Source organism: Rhipicephalus microplus, chromosome 5, assembly GCF_043290135.1.
Source record: "Rhipicephalus microplus isolate Deutch F79 chromosome 5, USDA_Rmic, whole genome shotgun sequence".
NCBI classification, from domain to species: Eukaryota; Metazoa; Arthropoda; class Arachnida; order Ixodida; family Ixodidae; genus Rhipicephalus; species Rhipicephalus microplus.
The window spans coordinates 7,734,563-7,753,431 of NC_134704.1; the positions used below are offsets into that span (position 1 = coordinate 7,734,563).

General features: G+C 45.7%; 2 protein-coding genes across 4 annotated transcripts in view; both read right to left on the reverse strand.

The window, feature by feature from the left end:
* LOC119175056 (aspartyl/asparaginyl beta-hydroxylase) overlaps positions 1-9,363 on the reverse strand; it is a 48,778-nt gene extending 39,415 nt beyond the window's left edge. Inside the window, exons 1-5 of one of the 3 annotated variants that reach the window (XR_012895278.1) lie at positions 9,046-9,363; positions 8,511-8,696; positions 7,177-7,280; positions 6,938-7,010; positions 5,444-5,704 (exon numbers count right to left, since the gene is read on the reverse strand). Coding sequence is in view for 2 of the 3 variants with exons in the window: in XM_037426245.2 (XP_037282142.1) it covers positions 5,444-5,704; positions 6,938-7,010; positions 7,177-7,280; positions 8,511-8,696; positions 9,046-9,100 (679 nt within the window). In the remaining variant the exon portion in view is untranslated. The remainder of the gene's footprint in view (positions 1-5,443; positions 5,705-6,937; positions 7,011-7,176; positions 7,281-8,510; positions 8,697-9,045) is intronic. The other 2 variants (XM_037426247.2, XM_037426245.2) reach the window with 2 other exon arrangements.
* An 869-nt stretch (positions 9,364-10,232) lies between these two features.
* Positions 10,233-13,805, reverse strand: LOC142817652 (uncharacterized). The gene is made up of 3 exons (XM_075894781.1): positions 13,479-13,805; positions 12,992-13,085; positions 10,233-12,720 (listed from the first exon to the last, which is right to left on the reverse strand). Exons 1-3 carry the CDS (start codon positions 13,629-13,631, stop codon positions 10,325-10,327), a joined length of 2,643 nt encoding a protein of 880 aa, XP_075750896.1. The 5' UTR covers positions 13,632-13,805; the 3' UTR covers positions 10,233-10,324.
* Positions 13,806-18,869: the final 5,064 nt, after the last annotated feature.

The following is an 18,869-nucleotide window of genomic DNA, read 5'->3' on the forward strand; positions in this document are numbered from 1 at the left end:
GGAATTGCCCGATGTAGACAGCAGTGCTATAATGTCGGTTCTTTACCTAGACGACTGTGCTACGGTGGCACCAACAGTAGCACGTGAGAGGGCGAAAATTATTCCACACAACATGTATAATTGTGGAGATGCAAAAAGGGAATGTGCATGTCTTTTTCATTTTTTTTCCCTGTGAAGTGAAACAAGCTGTGGGGCTAACGTGCTAGCATTTTGCATTCGTTCGTGTCTCCGCAGTTAGGGCATCAAGCAGACGCCAGCCTTGGAAACCAGGTTAATGGTCCTGTGTGTTCAAGCACTCAATATGCTCATCTATTCTAGCGCATCTAAACCAGTGTCTCCAACCGAGCACGTACACAAGCATACATCTCGCAGAAATAGGCAGTAGATAACAAAATAACGCTGGTCAACAAAATGACGCTGCTTGCGTCCTCGGGGATCGGGCTTGCTCGGGAACGTCATGCGCACGTGACTGTTTCCTCGTATGTCGGAGAGGGTAGGGAAGATTTGGCTTGCAAGGGCTACGCAGGGCAAGTGACAAGGGTTTCGAGCTTGCCTTCATGCATTATCCTTTCGCCCCGCTTCAAAATGCCAGTTTTCTCAGCTCATAATGAACCAATTAAAAAAAATTTTGTGGCATAATTCTCTTCATCGTACACACAACTGCCAAAGCCTAAGATTTGCTATGGGGCCTGGTGGGCGGCCATTTAAAGAGTTTCAGAACTATATTTTTATAAGTAATCATTGAATGACTTCAGTATTAGAGTTTGTTGCCTCAAAATTGACTGCCACAATAGTTTTTCGAATGCATAAAAATTTTTGTGGCATAATTCTTTTCATCGGACACACAACAACTGCAGGCCGGCATGTCCCTACATCCCTAGCTTAAGCACACAGTAACCCTCCCGAGAGCTGTCCACGCTACCTACACGGTAATCCCATTTCCACAAAATGCTCACCCGCAACACAACAAAGGCAGACGCCTGGCCCCCGCTCGTGCCATCCTCGTATGTACTGTCGGGAATCACAACTCTGCCGTATTCGTTGATGCGGTGCAATACGGTGAATCTTCCACCTTTGCACTCGTCGGTAGCACATGCCGATGAAGCACTACGCTTGGTCGCCTCGGTTAGGCTAGCAATGAGCGCCATAGCCGAGCAGATTGCTATAGCTTTAGCGATGATCGACCCCTCACACACCGATGTCTTCACAGACTCTCGCGCCACCATTCGGGCTTACGAAACTGGCAACATCACTCAAGAAGCAGCCCGCATTTTACAAACACGCAAATACATCGGCTCGCACTACCTCTCTTGGTTCCCTGCCCACTTGGGCAAAGACATCCACCTACAGGAACCCAACTTCAACGAAACGGCTCGTGATCGAGCGTGAAAACTGCAGTGATAGAGTGCCTGTTTACTTTTTGGAGCATACTTTGGAGCAGGAGAAGTACTGCTTCGGAGCAGCCATGAACATTTTCGGGGCAGGAAAAAAATGCTAGTTTAGAGCAGCTATTGGTGTTTAAGGAGTAGATATTAAATTTGCCATACATTAATTGGAGTTCAGCGCATTGTTGAAACATCTTGTAAACATTATATTTCTTATGAAATATATTTGTCAGACAACAATCAATGTAAATATCACATCGCAAACAAAGGCAGGTCGTCAAAAATGTGCTGTGAAATAAGCAACAATCTAAAATACTACTATTTGTGGCAGAAATAAAATCAAACGGGAAAAATTGAGCTGATTTTAAAGGTAACCAGAGTCCCATATAACTGTGGCCAAATAAGCAGTAGACAATTGGTAATCAGATAAATTAAATACTGCTCATTTTCACAATTCACATGAGTAGCCTACATGTCTAGCTGAGGAAAAAAAAATGACCAAATGAGCTACATGCTTAATATGCCTGTTCTTGTAGCACAAGTGAGATCAGAGCCGATAATGCTGCACACTAGCAGCACTCTGAGATGATAGCATACAGATTCTCTTCAGTTTATTTAGGCCATATGAGTCGGTCAAACGGTAAAAGTTCATCATTCTCATTCTCTCAGTGTCAGTTCGGAGCAGGTATGGAGCAATTACTAACAAAAATTACTGTTTGGAACAGCATGGAGCAGCATTTCTCTTTTGGAGCAGTTTGGAGCAATTCGAGCAGTACTTCCATTACTGGAAGTGCTGACGATCAATCAACCGATCAATCAGCGCCGTGACAATCAATCAGCACTGTGACGATCAATCAGCGACTGATGATCAATCAGAACCGTGATGACAAATCAGCTGCCGTTGAGCTGGGCTACGACGAACAGTTTAATGACACTTTATTCTCCTTCCACGAAATTACCTCTCACTATCGAAACGACAGAAGCCAATATACTTTACCACATGCAGAGCTCGAACGCACACAAGAGCTAGCCTTTCGCATGCTACAAATGAGATCGTACCCATCATGGGGCTGACTAAGCCATTACAAATCTGACATAAATCCACAACGCCCAGACTGCACAAAAGTGTACTGCCCACTCACACACATGCTCTGGCAATGTCCAGCATTACCTCGGGAACCTCTCACCAGTGAGTCTGACTGGGAAGAGGCACTCGGGAGCCCCAAGCTCCAACATAAACTAAAGGCGGTTGAAAAGAACCAAGAACTGGCAGAACGCTACTACGTTCCCAACCCGACTTGGGCGTCACCTACAGTAGGGGCTGCTAGTATGTCTCTCGTGGACACCCTGGTGGCTAAAACTCTTCAGGACTTTATTATTTAATAAAGTTTTTGACTGACTGACTGATGCATCAAAAATTAGTGCAGCAACAGGAATTTGCCAGACGCCATATGCCATTTCTCTCTTCTCTCGTCCCAAGGCGCATGTCATGATCTGTGAAGTCAACCACAAGAGTTCATGAACCACGGGAGCGCATGCAAGACTGGCTGTCCATGCAACCTAGAAATGTGCTACCTACTCTATACTAAAGCATTGGCTCGTAAATGGGCCTTGTTATTCACTGGCATATTCATATATATTTTTTAACTGGCATGCAGCACATCATTAGTTGGTTGTTTCCACACCAAGCACTTATCTAAGTATGACAGTCATACCTCTACTTGGATAGCAGAATCAAAGTATCACACCACACCACAAATGATGTACTGTTGGGTTGATATCACTTGACGAAAAAGACTGCGACTGATACCAGTTATTCTGATAAGACTGCTGGCAAAACAGAAGCACGTAGCCACGGCTCCCGCATAGCACATCATCACAATAGGAAGTAAAAGGTGGAATGCATTTTTGCCGAGTGACAAAATACCCCGACCATCAATTAGGGAAGCGTTGTGTCTCCAGCATAGTGCTGTTGCTGATTGCCTTGACATAGCGGAAGTGTTGCTCTTGGCTAAGTGCCTGCGTGATCCACAAACGTTTGTGGTTGATTGAACATACATCATGAAATGCGATTGCTCTTTCCCATTGTGGTTTCAATGTGTGCTAGCGCTGCTGCTGTGTAATTTTAGCGCATTGCAGAGCATGGTGCCATCACACCGTAACACCCCATGGTAAGGAGTGAAAATCCAAATGCTGCTCCTGGTATATCTCAGCTCTCATCCGATAGCACTGATCAGTACGTCAGCCCAGTAAGACACACCAGCCTTTCTACAATTATTGAAGACCGTTTGTGAAACCCTGCACTGTGTGTGCCGTTTACTCCCCTCTCCCCAGGTGTAGGATAGCAAACTGGAAGCAGTCTAGTTTTATTCTTTCTTTGCTGCTTGATGACACACAAAGCCTCTGGACAAACAGAGGGCCCTCGAGAAAGTGACAACTTCGCACTTTGCTGGTAAAGTGGCACACGACCACAACAATATGCTCGTACAAAGAACTTTATGACCAAGCCCTATATGTGGTTCATTACCCCTTCAATCTATCTGGCACACGCTCACACTGTAACATAGTCACTGATGCTTATATTTCCGTATTATGACAAAATACAACTATGTTCAACGTGAAAGCCTGCTTAAAGAATTAACTCAGAACTGGTGAAAACACACTGAAAAGCGCCTTACAAGAGATGTCATTGAGATTTCTGAACAGAAAACTCTGCAATCATAGAGCTCCAATCAATCAATCAATCAATCAATCAATCAATCAATCAATCTTTATTTTTGCATAGTATGGTTACATCGTTAAGGATATGCTCTCTTTAAAAGTGAACTAAGTAGTACATAAGTGTGACAGCTTTGTTTCTGCTCCAGATAAAGATATAGGCTGTAGTTGACTGGAATTACTTTCAGAATAAACTCTGCTGATCATAACTTAGGTTTCGGTAATGTAAAGAAAAATATTTTTATTTGAGCACGCTGAAACTACCCCCCGATTTGAAATTTTTTCTGGTATATACTTTGTTCAGTGATGGAAGCAACATTTTAATTTTTGGAGCATATTCTGGAGCAGAAAAAAATGGAGCTTTGTAGCAGCCTTGGTTGTTTTTCGAGCAGAAAAAATGCTAGCCCGGAGCAGCTATTGGGGTTTTCAAAGCAGATTTTAAAGTATTCCAAACGAATCCTGGAGTTTATTGACTTATTTAAGCCTCTTATAAATTTTAAGCCTCTTATTAATATTTATTATTGAACATATTACACATACAATAATCACAGCAAATTGCAAGAAACATAATTAGGCAGATGAATAGTCTTTGAACACCAAGTAAGTGTTATCTCAATATTTTGCGAAAAAAAGCCAGCATTGAAATTTAAAAAAAATCGTTTAAGCTACATGAATTAACATTTAAAATACTTGCTCTTGTGACATAAGCAAGTTCAACACTAATAAAAGTGCTAAATGTTATCAGTTACATATCAAAGTCGTCGCAGCAGCAGCTAGTGTGACTAAGTCTCGCATGCGTTTCACAAAAGTTGTCTGCTTGTAAGGTACAAATATACAACTATATCAGATATACATAGAAAATGCTAGTATGTGTAGCATTACCACTATTCTAGTATAGAGCTACTATACAAGCTGTATTCTCGAGAACAGTACACAGCTTGTTTTTGTTTTCATTTAGGCTCGCTGGATGGTTGGTCCCATGGCTCAACTTCATTGTTCCCACAATGTTATTTCAGAGTAGGTTAGGAGAAGTTACTAGCAAAGATAGCACTTTGAAGCAGCATTTCTCTTTTGAAGCAGTTTGGAGCAATTGAAGCGACACTTCTATTACTAACTTTATTGAAGTTTTGCAATAAACAACCATCACCCTCATGCCCAGTTACATTTGCAAGAAGACAGTGATGGTGTGCTTCCAAAAGCAAATACAGGAATCAGTCACACTAGGGCCAAGAACAGAATAAGAATAGCACGATGAAGAGGAGGAAACCTTCATGAAATAGAAGAAGCTCATTACAATATCCAGCCAACAGAAAAGGAGAAAACATCTGCCTAGAACTTACCTGACACCTTTGTTGCCTCTAAAGAGAATGCTTGGGCACTTTCATCCTGCTTAATCTCTGTAGGCTCCTCCAACGACTGTAGTACTTCTGTGGAGCTGAGAACATCTGTTTCTGTTAGTGTTGAAGACACTATATCTGATGTCTGCCTAAAAGGCAACTCCACCTTCTCTGTGTTTGGGACAGACCCAAAACTCTGAGTTGGTGTATGGCCACTGTCAAGCTGAGCTGCATGCTGAGATGCATGCTGTGGCTCTGTTGGATCTGCGCAAAAACGGTCATAAGATGGCCATACTGATTTTGATTGTTATTTATAAAGCTTTTTTTTTATTTGCTGCAGCAGCACTTGAAAAGGTCACTTGGTATGTCAAAACACAAATAACTGGCAATTCTGTGCAGTATTTCTGCCCCAGCTGCCTACAATGTAAATGAATCCAGAAGTTTTAATGGAGTTGTGAGATTGACACAAGCAGGTCTTCCAGAGACTCTTATTGTGCAAGCTTGTGAAAAGATGTACATGTCTTTGAAGCCAGAAGTAAATTAATCTGGAGATGACGAATGGGCCATCAGAACAAGAAAATGTGAGGTCATACCATATGCTCGTAGCCTCAAAAAAGTTGCCAAAAAATACTGAGTATGTGTGGTCTTGTCAGCTCACAAGCCCACAGGAGTAGGATTGATAAACAAACATTTTGCTTGTTAACTATGTTTATAAACAAACCTTTAAGTCATGGCAGTGTTCACAGTCACTGTGATGGGAAGCACACTTTCAAGTTTACTGATCGCAAGGAGCCCGTAGTTACCAGACACTGTGTGAGGAAAGGTACATTGGTCGGAGCAGAAGATGCATAAATGATAGCCTCAGAGAATACAAACATGCATTACAAGTAGCAGGGCCATTTTTGTTTCCCGCCCATAGCCGGGACTACAGCTAGTCATTTTTTCAGGACATGAATCTTTCATGCTGCAGGAAACAGACAAGGTAAGTTATCAAGGTTCTCTATATCAAACAGAAAGGCGATGGGGGTGTCAGCTTCTTTCCAATCGCCTTCAATGATGTTGAACTTGCGTGACGCAATAACGCGCGTCTCCACATGAAACAAGACTGACGCTGCAAAAGTGACTTCTGCACAGAATAGTTAGCACTAAGTCAAGAAAACTTCAGAGCTGCTGTCTCTTCTTGTTATCATTATTTTTTTAAGGTGGCATTAGCGTTGTCTTTCAGGAGATTTATAGCTGTGCCCGTATAATTGGGAGGGTCGCTCAAAATTCACAAGTCTGCCGGACAAATCAAACGTTGGCAGGTATGCAAACACCTTCCTCAGAATGCCTAACATTTAGCTCATATCGCTCACGAGTGTACACAAAGCAAAAAAGAATAAAAGACAAGCTACAAACTCTTTGACATTAAGAACATAACACGAAATTACCAGATACACAAGTTAAGTGATGGCATTCAAATTATTTTTCTAAACAAAGAAATACATGCATGAATACCTGTATTCATGGCTCCTAAGTTGATGCTTTGCTCTTTACTTTGGACACTAGGTTCTATCTCATTAGATCCCTCCTATGAACAAAGAAGCAAATTGAGATTAGAATGACACAAGGAAAATGCTGTTGAATATGAAATATGAAGCGCCAAGACAAAGAGAAATACACTTGGTGGCGAAAAATAATTGAGGTATGTGGGATCCAAGCTTGTTCTACATGCAGTAGAAGCAAAGACTTCTTACCACATCGGTAGCATAATGCTGACTTTCAACATCCACTTTCTCTTGGGCAACTATGAAGTCTTCGTTTGCTTCAAGCCCAGCTTCATTAGAAAATGTACTAAAAGCTGAAAATGAGGAAAAAAACAAATAACATGCACAAAATGCTGCATACTTTTTACAAGTATCAGGTCTATAGTAAACCAATTTGTTAAAAATATTACAAACAAAGCAATACTATTTGCTTAGCTCACCTTTATGTACTGTAATAATAATGCCTTTACAGAACTAATTTTTTACTTTGGGTTTTCCTACTACTTTGACACAGTGATATGTTAAGTCTTTGTTATGCATAATCCCTTAGGTGAAACTCTTAATGTCCGAATGTGGTCCCGACAGCTGCTGCGACCGTTTCCAAGGGAAATCTGTCGGAGCTACAATGCATGGTGCTTCAGCCAGCTTGGGAATGATGGGCATGAATCTGTATAATTTGCGTACTTTCAGATCCGTGCCACCTGCAGTCACTTTCTCACGAGAAGAACTTCTGCAGACATTTACCATCTTAGCCATTTAGTCTCATCAATTCAAATCGTGTCACAAAGTACACAACACTCCATTCTTCCATCCAAAACAACAATAGGCAAAATGCAAATGAACTTCTTCCTGCGACCGCAGCACTAGAACGCATCGCTTAATGAACGAAAAGAGCAAAGTGGGGCAGGTGCAATAAACATTAGCCATGAAGTCGCGCTCTTTGACAAGAAGCAAGAGTGTCTAGCTGTCATCCAAAAGTTTCCATGCCCTTCATGCAATGAATCACAAAGCATCTTTCCGTGTCGTTTTAATCTCCAGTGCTGTTCTTTGCAGCCTTAATGTTCAGTGTCAACGAATCTGGGCAGATAATCGAATGCTAGATAGCACCTCCTGGCCAGCACGCAGCCCCCATAAACAAAGCCACAGCGGCGTTCGAAGCCACAAATGTCATGATTAGGCGAATCCATGTTCTCATGCTGACTGAAGTTCCCTTTAGTAAATATCTTTGTAAACTCTGTCTGGGACATCATGACGTTTGTAGCAGTACGTTAGACTACCATATAAAATTTTTCTTTCAGCTCCTCAGGATTGCCAGCAGAAACAATTGATTGATTGATTTGGGGGGTTTAACGTCCGAAAATTACCATATGATTATGAGAGACGCCGTAGTGGAGGGCTCCGGAAACTTTGACCACCTGGGCTTCTTTAAGCCAGCAGAAACAAATAAGGAGCACTCCATGCAGTGTGTAGTTTTAAAAGCAGCAAAAGGCCGAATAATCTGGGGCGACTTTTGCAGCATCAAAAGCATACAAAAGGAGGCTCACACGAAGAACTTTGCAGGGCCAGAATGACAGCTCCCACCATGACGGCCAAGACGATGAAAACTACCAAAAACGTAATTCTTGCAGTTGTGCTCGGTTCAGCAACCGACGCGTCATCTTCTTGCTCGGTATCCGAATGCTTTTGAGGTTTGTGCTTTGCCTTGTAACCTTCCTCAGCCGTTCCTGTAACTAGAGGGTGGAAACATGACGAGAAAATAAAAAAGAAAAGAATATAAACAGTAAAAAGTTTTTGTTTAAAGTATTAGTTAATTTTACTAGTTGAAGGAACGCGGTAGCTCATCATATTTACGCAGTAACAAGTCACACGATCAATTTTTTTTTATTTCACAACTTTCTTTGAAGAGCGGCAGTAAACAGCGGCATTAAACACGACCTTGTTGGGACAGCAACAAGCCCGTCCCGACCACACTTTGAAAAATCTGCACCAAGTTACACACACGCCTGAAAGTTCTTCAACAATTGCGCTGTACGCGAGAAGGCATTCGACGCTGAAAATAGCAAGGTTAGTTAAAAATACCTTTCTCCAACGCTCCTTTGCGCTTCTTGCGGGAGCGAACTTCGCGGTCCGACATATCGGCGCGAACGGTGCTACTGTGCACACGCAGCGTTTGCTTCACAAGTACGACGCGACTTTTAAACAAACTGGTCAGGACACCGGCATCGCAATGACTGAGGTGCACTCGTACAGGGAAGAGTTACTGTCGTCCTCCCGGGTGGATCCACGCACGGGACGGTCGGAAACCGTAAACGGACTACCGTTACTACCAGTATAGTGCCCAGAATATACAGTTGCGATACTGCGTTCCAAAACCCGGACACGCTGTTGGCCCAAATCTCTGGGAGCTAGTAGGGTGCCTGAATGGTTTCCCTCGCCCGCCGCTCCGTACAGGGTGGGGACAACCGCGTCGTCTGCTAGAGCGTCCGCCATTACATATCTCACCCCAACGAAACACACTGCCTGCGCGCGCGTATGAGGAGAGTTTGAGAAGAGTTTAGTGCGAGAAATGGTATTTCGCGCTATAAAAAAGCAGTCTGAATATGTGCGTCTGTCATTGGAGACTGTTTGCAGGATAAATCTACATTAATTCATGAAGCGCACGCCTTTTCCTGTTACCTAAACTCACCGCACTCCTCAGTGGCTGTGCAGCGTGCCAGCCACTCAGTAGTGCTCGCATTGTACGCGTTGAACTTACTTCATCCTGCTTTTTCCCCCGCCTTGCGTGCCCTCGCAGCTCTGAATAATCTTGCGGGAATGAGATTCAGATTTGTTACACAGCTATTTTTCTGTTATAGCTGGTTGAGATAGTGAAACAGCGTAAACATCAATTGAATCTCTCGTTTTTATGTGACCACTGAGAAAAAAATCTTACTAAGTTATTGGAAAATACAAGATGAAATGCAGTAATAACGATTTTGATGCCCTATACCTGTTCAGTTTTTCTACTTTCCATAGATATATGTAAGCGAGCAATCTAATTATCCGAGAAGTATCACTCTCGTATTCTGCCTCTGTGACGCTGTGTCGGTATTGCTTCGACCGCAATAATATTAACTTACCATAAACATTCTCCAAAGATCACAACCTTAGTCAGCTTAAAGATCACAACGCTGTTTTTATCTAAGAATGTGATATTGTATAACAAATAAGAAAAATGTCTATGAACTTAAGGAGGAGGATGAAGAAAGGACAGGGAGGTTAGCCAGTTCACAATGAACTCAAAATATTTTAATCAAACAATAAGTGTTCTGAAAGAAAAAATAATAAAATTTATAAGTGACTGGTCCAGTTCGGCTGGTCACGGAAGGCTTACCCCAGCGCACGTCTTGCTTCCGTGTTCATTGACGCCGTTTGAACTAACGTGGCGCAAATGCACGCGAAGCCTCAGTCTTGCATAATTCGCAATAAGGAGTTTTGCTACGGCGTCACTGTGCTCGGAGCAAGTCTTTACGCAAGGGCGCACCATCTCGTTCAAATAATCGGTCACGGCCTTCAACGGGGACCTTAAGCGCAGCAAGCCCTCACTCCAACTTATGATGCCCCTGAAATGCTCTTCACACGACTTGAGTGTCAGCAAAACATCCTTGCTGGGATATGTGAGGTTGCCACCTTCACTCCTGTACTCCTTCAGAATAGTCAGAGTTGCGTGCTCGCTTTCAGTTGAGCCTAACAAGGCAGAATTACAATGCCCGCATCCCGCTACAACACTCAGCATACCTTTTAAAAGGAAGCCGCCGATGTAGAAAAGGATGTTGCATTCGTTTTCTTGAAGTTCTTCAATGAACAAAATTTCCGAGTCATCAATGACATCAGCTTCCACCTCCCCGTGCTCTTGTTTGCCTTTTGCAAGCATGTCGGCGAGGTACTTAGCATCGTCGACTTCGTAGCTTGACGTTCCGGGTGCATGAAGGAACTGACTCACGCACACAAGCTTCAGGGCACACTTTAAGTCATATGCGTTAGGAACAGGCTTCCTGATGCGCACCACCGAAAACAAATTTTCGAGGCAGTCTTGCAAGATTCTGCTCGTGAGGAAGAATTCGTATCCTTCACTGCGCAAGAGAATGTCTTGGAGACGAAGAACGACTTTTGTTGTTATTAGTAAACCTGCTTGCGAAGGCTTCCACTGTGCCTTGCTTCCCATCTTCATTCCTTGAAAAACTTCGAGGGCCGAGTTCAGTAGCTCAATTGATTCGTGGTACCTCCGCATGTCTCGAAGGCTGAGAGCAACTGATGGGTGGCGGGAAGACATTAGCGTGTACCAGTTGAATACTAATTCTAGAAACCAAGCTGTTGTCTCTGCCTCCGGCTCTATCGCGTCCTCTTTAATTAGGTACCGAATCGCTGCAGGAGCTTCCCTGAAGAAGCGGACAGCAACTCCCACTTTCATTTTTGTGAAATGGCCTCGCGAAATGTGTAACTCTGAGAGCCTCGGGGCGACTTTCAGCTCTCGTTCAGCATCATACTTAATTACACTGCGCACATGGTCCACGTTCACTTCTTTTGATGGCAGATTGTGCTGGCATACTGTTGCATCACTCAGAAAGAATACTTCCGATGAAAGCAACTGTGACTTGACATTCTTCAGCACGTGTGCAGCATCTGCTGTGAAAAACAATTCTTTGTCTTCCAGACAGGGGTGAGGCACTGAACATACAGTAATGGAATTCCTGTGGCTGGAGAATCCGAGCTCGCGCCACATAGCCCGATTAGAAGCCCCCATGTCGCAAGTGACGACACGGATTCTTAAAGAGATTTCCGCGCAGAGCTGCACTATCTTCATGACGTAGTCCTTGAGGATACTACCCTCTACATGACTTCCGGTGAAGTGGTAGGCAATCACTTGCTTCCATCTCGTATTCAGGCCTCCTACCATGAACACTAGTGCGTGATGTGCAGGTTCGTCTGGATTTTCTGGCATAGTTTGCCCCCCCAACACCACATCCTCAGCGCGATCGAGCTCGTACCCGCGAGCAATCTCCATTTCATCCAAGAACAAAGCACAGTCTTTTTCAATGTCTTGCATGTTCTCTGCTTTGATTTTGAGAACATCGATGACTTCCGTCAAAATTCCGGGAAGAAACTTGAGGCCCTGAAGGCGACGTGCAAGGGTTTTTCCGGATGGCAAGGGGTAGCCCAGATTTCTTAGTGTCTGGTAACCAGTTTTTCCACAGGAAAACTTAATCTGAAGCGCCTGCTTGATTGTTTCTGCAGACCAAGTGCTTCCCTTATTACTCTGGCGCCCAAGAGCCTGCAGCTGGTCATCATTGAGGAATTTCAAACGCTGTCCGAATAATTCCATTTTGGTTTCCAATTTTTTCACCTGTTTTTTTAGTGCTTGAATGGTTGAGGTGGCTTTCCGATGGACTTGATGTAGCTGAGTGTATTTTCTGCCCATATCGGAGAGCTGCTTATTTAACTGCTTGTTTTCACGTGCCCCGTCAGGTGCATCGGCCGAGATCACAACTTCTTCCCTTTCCATAATGTGCGGTACTGAATCAGGCGTCTGAGAATTGCAGCTTTGCGGTTGCTGTGCGCCAAGACTGTCTGTGCGTGAATTTAAATTCGCCTGTGCACTTGTGAGTGGCGTACAATTAATGGCCGTAGAGTTGTCACCGCGTGTTTCTTGGCATGCATCAGGCAACACAGCAGGTCCTGCCCTGTCCTTTGGCGCCTTCCTTTGTGGAGGCAAGCCTGCAGTGCAAAAAAGGACAGTCACAAGCTGCAAGTATTACAAGGTAGCCAGCTCTAATCACAGGCCTGTACTGGATTTTAGCAGTATTATAGGTTGCAGACATATGCCTTTTCTCAGGTCGCAGGCACGTACCCCGACTTTCTTAATATCCTCAAACGAGGAATTCCACGGATCATCCTAATTTTTGAAACTAAATCATTTTAGCCTTGTACTGTTGCCACCTGTTAGGTTCATACAGAATCTTTGACGCACAGTGAAACAGTAACTTACCCCTGAAAGGGAACACCGTTGGCACAGCGTTCGGCTTCAGTTTTATCCACTGGTCAGCTCGGTGCTGCTCGAAATGGCTTGCTTCAAAATGTGCCTGTAAGTCCGTTATGAACCATGAATTTTAGCTTAGCTTAGCCTAGACAGAATTACTAGAAAGACACAGTATACCACACAACTTTTATTGAATTTCGTGATTTCCAATAAACGAATGAAAAACACTTTTCTGTAAATACGCAATTTAATAACAAGCAGCCTATTTTGTTTATACATATAGTGACTAAAAACTGGTACAAACTTCAAATACTGCGGCTGCGCCACACGTTTCCATAGCTGCACTTTTAGAGATCGCAAAAAAAGAGAGAAAAACTGCAACTTAGACGTGAAGCGTTTACAGCACCGACAAAGTGACCCACAGACACGTATACACATTTAAAAAAACAAGTTTCAAAGTTCTCGACGAGAAAAGAACACATGTCGGGATACTCACACTGCATACACACGAGGACTTCGTAGGCTGCCACTTGTCTCGCTTAATCTTCACCATCCATAGCAGCCTTCTTTTGGGCTCTGTCGGAAAATGGTAGAGTTTCCAACCATTTCTGGAGTTGTTCGTGCACATGGGCACGCAGCACCCAGTCATTTCCCTAAAAAAGTATATGACAGAGCGGCCACAGCTCCTTCTTTGCTCCCGTCGCTATGCGAAGTGAGATCTGCAATGGCGGCGGCCGTCAGGAAAAACCGGTCGCGGCGGCGAGCACCCCGTCAAACAATGTCCCCACCCTGCAAGGAGCGGCGGGCGAGGGAAACCATTCAGGCACCCTAGGAGCTAGCTGACTGCCGCGTCACCTGAGAGCGAGACCACAAAACACAAGTAATGCGTTTAATAATAAGTCAACTAGCGGTCAAAATCAAAAGATGGCGCGACAATCTGTTCACTTTAGAAAAAAGGGGTTAATGATGTTATAGCGGTATAATACACGATAATGTTGTGTTCAAATTTTGATATATGGGTTGTTTCCCAGCTTCCAATTTATATGGCAATTTTGGACGCTGGAACCCGGGGCGTTACTCATGCACTCGTGCCGTACGTTCGAATGAGAACACACGTGCGGTGACGCATGTTCAGGGCAGCCATGAAATGAGTGCACCAAGGAGGATTAAAAAAATTGCTGGAGTGGAAACAATTGCGCAGAAGTGAAGCCGTTCCTCTGGCAGGATGGCGGCCATCTTACTAAGGGCAAAATAAAGTATATCACCGTTCAGTGATTAAAAACGAAGCGTTTCCCTCGCACGCCCAACGAGTTTAATATGGGAACTTTTTCGGGTCACATAGTGCTCCAAGTGCGTTTTACAGTTTGTAGTTTTCCTTAGTGAGCCTGTAATTGGAGGCAAAGTTCTTTGAAGATTCAGTTATCCATACTCGTTTCTGCGTGTTATTTCGTCGGGAACAACTATCTTTTAATATAGAACTAACGTAGCATTTACATAAAATATCAAAGCAACTTGATCTTTAAGTGGGCACTATCAGAAAAGAACATGTTTCCGCCATCCTGGCCATGGCAAAAGGTGGCTTCACTTCTGCTGGCAAAGCATTGCGGGAGCTTCCACTCCAGCAATTTTTCTTTAATCCTCCTTGGAGTGCACGCACCGCGAAGGTTGACAGTAATGCGTGGTGCAATCCCAGGTCCGTTCGATTCACCTGCACCAATGGAAACCGGTTCATGGCTGTGCTAGAAGCGTTACTAGACTAACCTAGTTTAGTAACGTGTGCGTACATTACTAGACTAAGTTAGTCTAGTAACGTTGGTGCATGCGGCATATGACATGTTCGACTGTACTGGTACCGTGACGGTGGAAAAGAAGTTACGTCAAACACCGCCCGAGTTTCACGCCTCGCTACGGGCCAGCCGTAGCGAGGCGTGAATGTTCTGTGTTATGTTCTTGAAATTGTCTTGAATCCGATGTGTTCTTTCTCTCCAGGGAGACATCTTGAATTTGTGAACGCTTCACTTGGGTCTCTTGCAAGTGGCTTTCCTTGAGCTGCGAGCGGTCTTTCGATGACTGTGGTTGTCCATGTCGCATAGCATGTCACTTAACCTGGTTGATTTTCTTGTGCTGGTCTTGCTGGTGCTGCGAAAAGTGCCGAGGTGGCAGCCCTTCTGGAAAAAGGCAATGTTTTTCTTGGAAACTTGACGTAGTGCTCACTTGGTAGCTGTTGCAATGCTTTTCCTGCAGAGAAGTTAGCAGAACAGACTTGACTGGAGGAATATCACAGGCACCTGCGACACCGTTCATTACGAAGGCTTCTGGCACCCGGCACACTATGAGAGTTGGTGCTTCCGAGACTTCTGTGTTTGGATTTTCAGGTGGCTGCGCACTGGACGGTGACACCGCAGCAGGCGTGGTTTGGTCAGACTTCAGTTCTAAATGCCCGTCTTTCCGTGCAACCAACAAGTTGAGCTGTTCTGACGAATGAATCTGGATAGAAGCCGCAGGGCATGGCTGAGTATCCTCTGAGTTACGCAGCTTTATCCCGACCGTAGTGGGCGTGAGGTGAGCGTTGTGAGCGACGAAAGAGCCAAGCGATTGAAAACCAGAATTTTCACTCTTCGAGTCGTCATGGCGTTGTTCGGTATTTTCCCCATGCGTCAGCTGGTCTACCATGAAGAAGACGCCCTTATGACATGAATAGTGACCATTATGAGCCTTTAAAAAACTGCGTCGTAGAAAACCAGGTGGTGGACTATGCATGCGAGACGAAATATGAAGGGCATTAGTAGGGTGAGCGACGTCTCGTGTCATATGTTGGTGCGACGACTTTGGAAAAGCCGACTTTCGTGCAGAAGGGAGGCGCGCTCGATGTTTGAGTTTTTTCCGAAATACGCATGGTCGCCTGTCAGTGAACTCATGTTCCACTTTGTATTGTGGCAGTGGTAGATTCATGCTGGGCGTTCTTAAGCTTGAAGACTGCTTGTAAAATGGACAACTGAGTGTGACTGCCTGTTGATGGTTGGTTATAAGCGAGTCTTCTTCGTGGTCGTCATCGTATTCTTGAAATCGGATGGTCATTTCTTCTTTCATCTTTTTCCATGACTCGATATTTTGAAATATGCGGGTGAGGTAGAATGTGAAAGCCTCACAGGAGACGAAGTCGGTAAAGTTGATGATCAGCTCCCGTTCCGACCACGATGCAGCGGTAGCGTGGAGCTCGAACAGGTAGAACCAGTCCTGCACGGGTCCATCGTCCGCTGCTCCGGTGTACTTGGGGTGTCAAGGTCGGCCAATAGTTCTGTCATAGTGCTGGTCGTTGTCCTTCTAGGTGATGATTCGGTAGTCGATGTATGGTCACGGTGTCTTGTGGGGAACTGTGTCGATGATGATTGACTGAGGAAGGAAAAGGCAGGTCGCCATTTTGTCGACCCGTGTGACGCTATGATGAATGGGTGACGTGGCCTGGCTCAAACGCCATGTTTATTCGAAAGCACTTTTTCCTCATCTACTTCTATTACCATGACTTCATACGTCACACGCTTTCCTTGTGTATATATATATATATATATATATATATTATGGCGTTTATTAGCCGGCACACAGCGAGTCTACACAATGGCGACAGTAACGGCCAAAACACGGGGTCTCCGCGCGAGCGGCGTTCTCTTTGGGCAGACCCACTAGAAAGCACACAAGAGTTCGACCCACTTCAGTGTTCGGCGGCTTCTGTACAATTACCCCGGGGTCGAAGAGGGAGCCGCCTGGCGACCTAACAGCTTGTCACTACGAGCGGGTCATAGTAAGCCTTCAGACGCTCCACGTTGACTATGTCGCGCCCGCGGCGGCGCATGTCCGAAGATTGTTCAATTGGCTCGATAAGATAGTTGACCGGAGATGTGCGCTCGATCACACGGTAGGGACCTTCATATTTCGGGAGTAGTTTGGAAGAAAGGCCAGCTACAGAGGTCGGGATTGAGAGCCATACAAGGGAACCAGGAAGGAAGGTGGGCTCAGAAGTGGCGGAGCCATCACGAATATTCTTCTGCCGCTCTTGCTCATGCGCCGTAAAAGTCTTGGCAAGCTCGCGACACTCTTCAGCAAGCCTGGCGGTCTCGGAAATAGGTGTACACTCAGATGGATCCGGCGTGTACGGGAGTATCGTGTCGATGGTGTGTGACGGGTGCCTTCCGTACAGCAAAAAGAAAGGTGAAAAACCAGTCGTGCTCTGAGGGGCGGTGTTGTAGGCGTAAGTGACGAAGGGCAGTATGGTATCCCAATTCGTGTGGTTGGCGGCGACGTACATCGACAGCATGTCGCCGAGGGTGCGGTTAAAGCGTTCGGTCAGACCATTCGTCTGCGGGTGGTAAGCAGTAGTTTTGCGATGGACAGAATGGCATTCAGTGAGAATGGCATCGACGACTTCTGACAAGAAGACACGGCCTCGATCGCTGAGAAGCTCCTGGGGTGGACCGTGGCGCAATATAAATCGATGTAGTAGGAAGGACGCAACATCACGCGCAGTAGCCGCAGGGAGAGCGGCGGTTTCGGCGTATCGCGTTAAATGATCTACGGCGACGATGGCCCAGCGGTTGCCAGTGGACGTCAGAGGAAGTGGTCCGTACAAATCAATACCTATGCGCCCAAACGGACGGTCAGGGCAAGGTAGCGGTTGCAGACCGGCTGGTGACATGTGTGCGGACGGTTTGCGGCGTTGGCAAGCGAGACAGGAGCGAACGAACTGCTGGACGTAGCGGTACATCCCGCGCCAGAAGTAGCGTTGTCTAATGCGATGGTAGGTTTTGAATACCCCAGAGTGCGCGCACTGTGGATCAGAATGGAAGGATTCACATATCTCCGACCGCAGACTGCGGGGTATCACGAGTAGCCACTGTCGGCCGTCGGCGTCGTAATTGCGTCGGTGTAGGAGGCCGTCACGAATGGCGAAATGGTGAGCTCGACGACGCAAGGCACGCGTGGATGGCGTTGCGGACGGATCAGAGAGCAAGTCGATCAGTTGGGCGATCCAATTATCCTTTCGCTGTTCGGTAGCGATTATGTCAACATCAATGGCAGAAACAACAACCGAGGATACTGAGCAGAGCACGTTAGCTTCAGGCAGAGGGGAGCGCGAGAGGGCGTCGGCGTCAGCATGCTGGCGTCCGTTGCGGTAGAGGACGCGGATGTCGTAGTCTTGTAAGCGAAGAGCCCAACGGGCGAGGCGGCCTGAGGGATCCTTCAATGATGACAGCCAGCATAGTGCATGATGGTCAGTGACGACATCGAATGGGCGACCATACAAATAAGGTCGAAACTTTGTAAGAGCCCAGACGATCGCCAGGCACTCTTTTTCCGTGACGGTGTAGTTTGTCTCGGCTCTTGTGAGCGTACGGCTTGCATATGCCACAACATAATCAGGGAACCCGGCTTTGCGCTGCGCCAGGACAGCGCCGAGGCCTACACCACTGGCGTCCGTGTGCACTTCTGTTGGGGCCGTAGGGTCATAGTGGCGGAGAATGGGAGGAGACGTCAACAAGTGGCGGAGCTTCAAGAACGCGTTGTCGCACTCTGACGACCACGAATTGAGGGGCCCGTTACTTCCGAGGAGCTTCGTCAGCGGTGATATAATCATGGCGAAGTTTCGTATAAAGCGTCGGAAGTATGAGCACAGGCCCACGAAACTACGCAGTTCTTTGACGGACGCAGGTTTTGGGAATTCGGCCACGGCCCGAAGCTTGGCTGGGTCAGGAAGAATGCCATCCTTGGACACGACGTACCCTAGGATGGTGAGTTGGCGTGCTGCAAAGCGGCACTTCTTCAGATTTAGTTGCAAGCCGGCATTGCTCACACGTGCGAAAACTTCTTTCAGACGTTGGAGATGGGTGGAGAA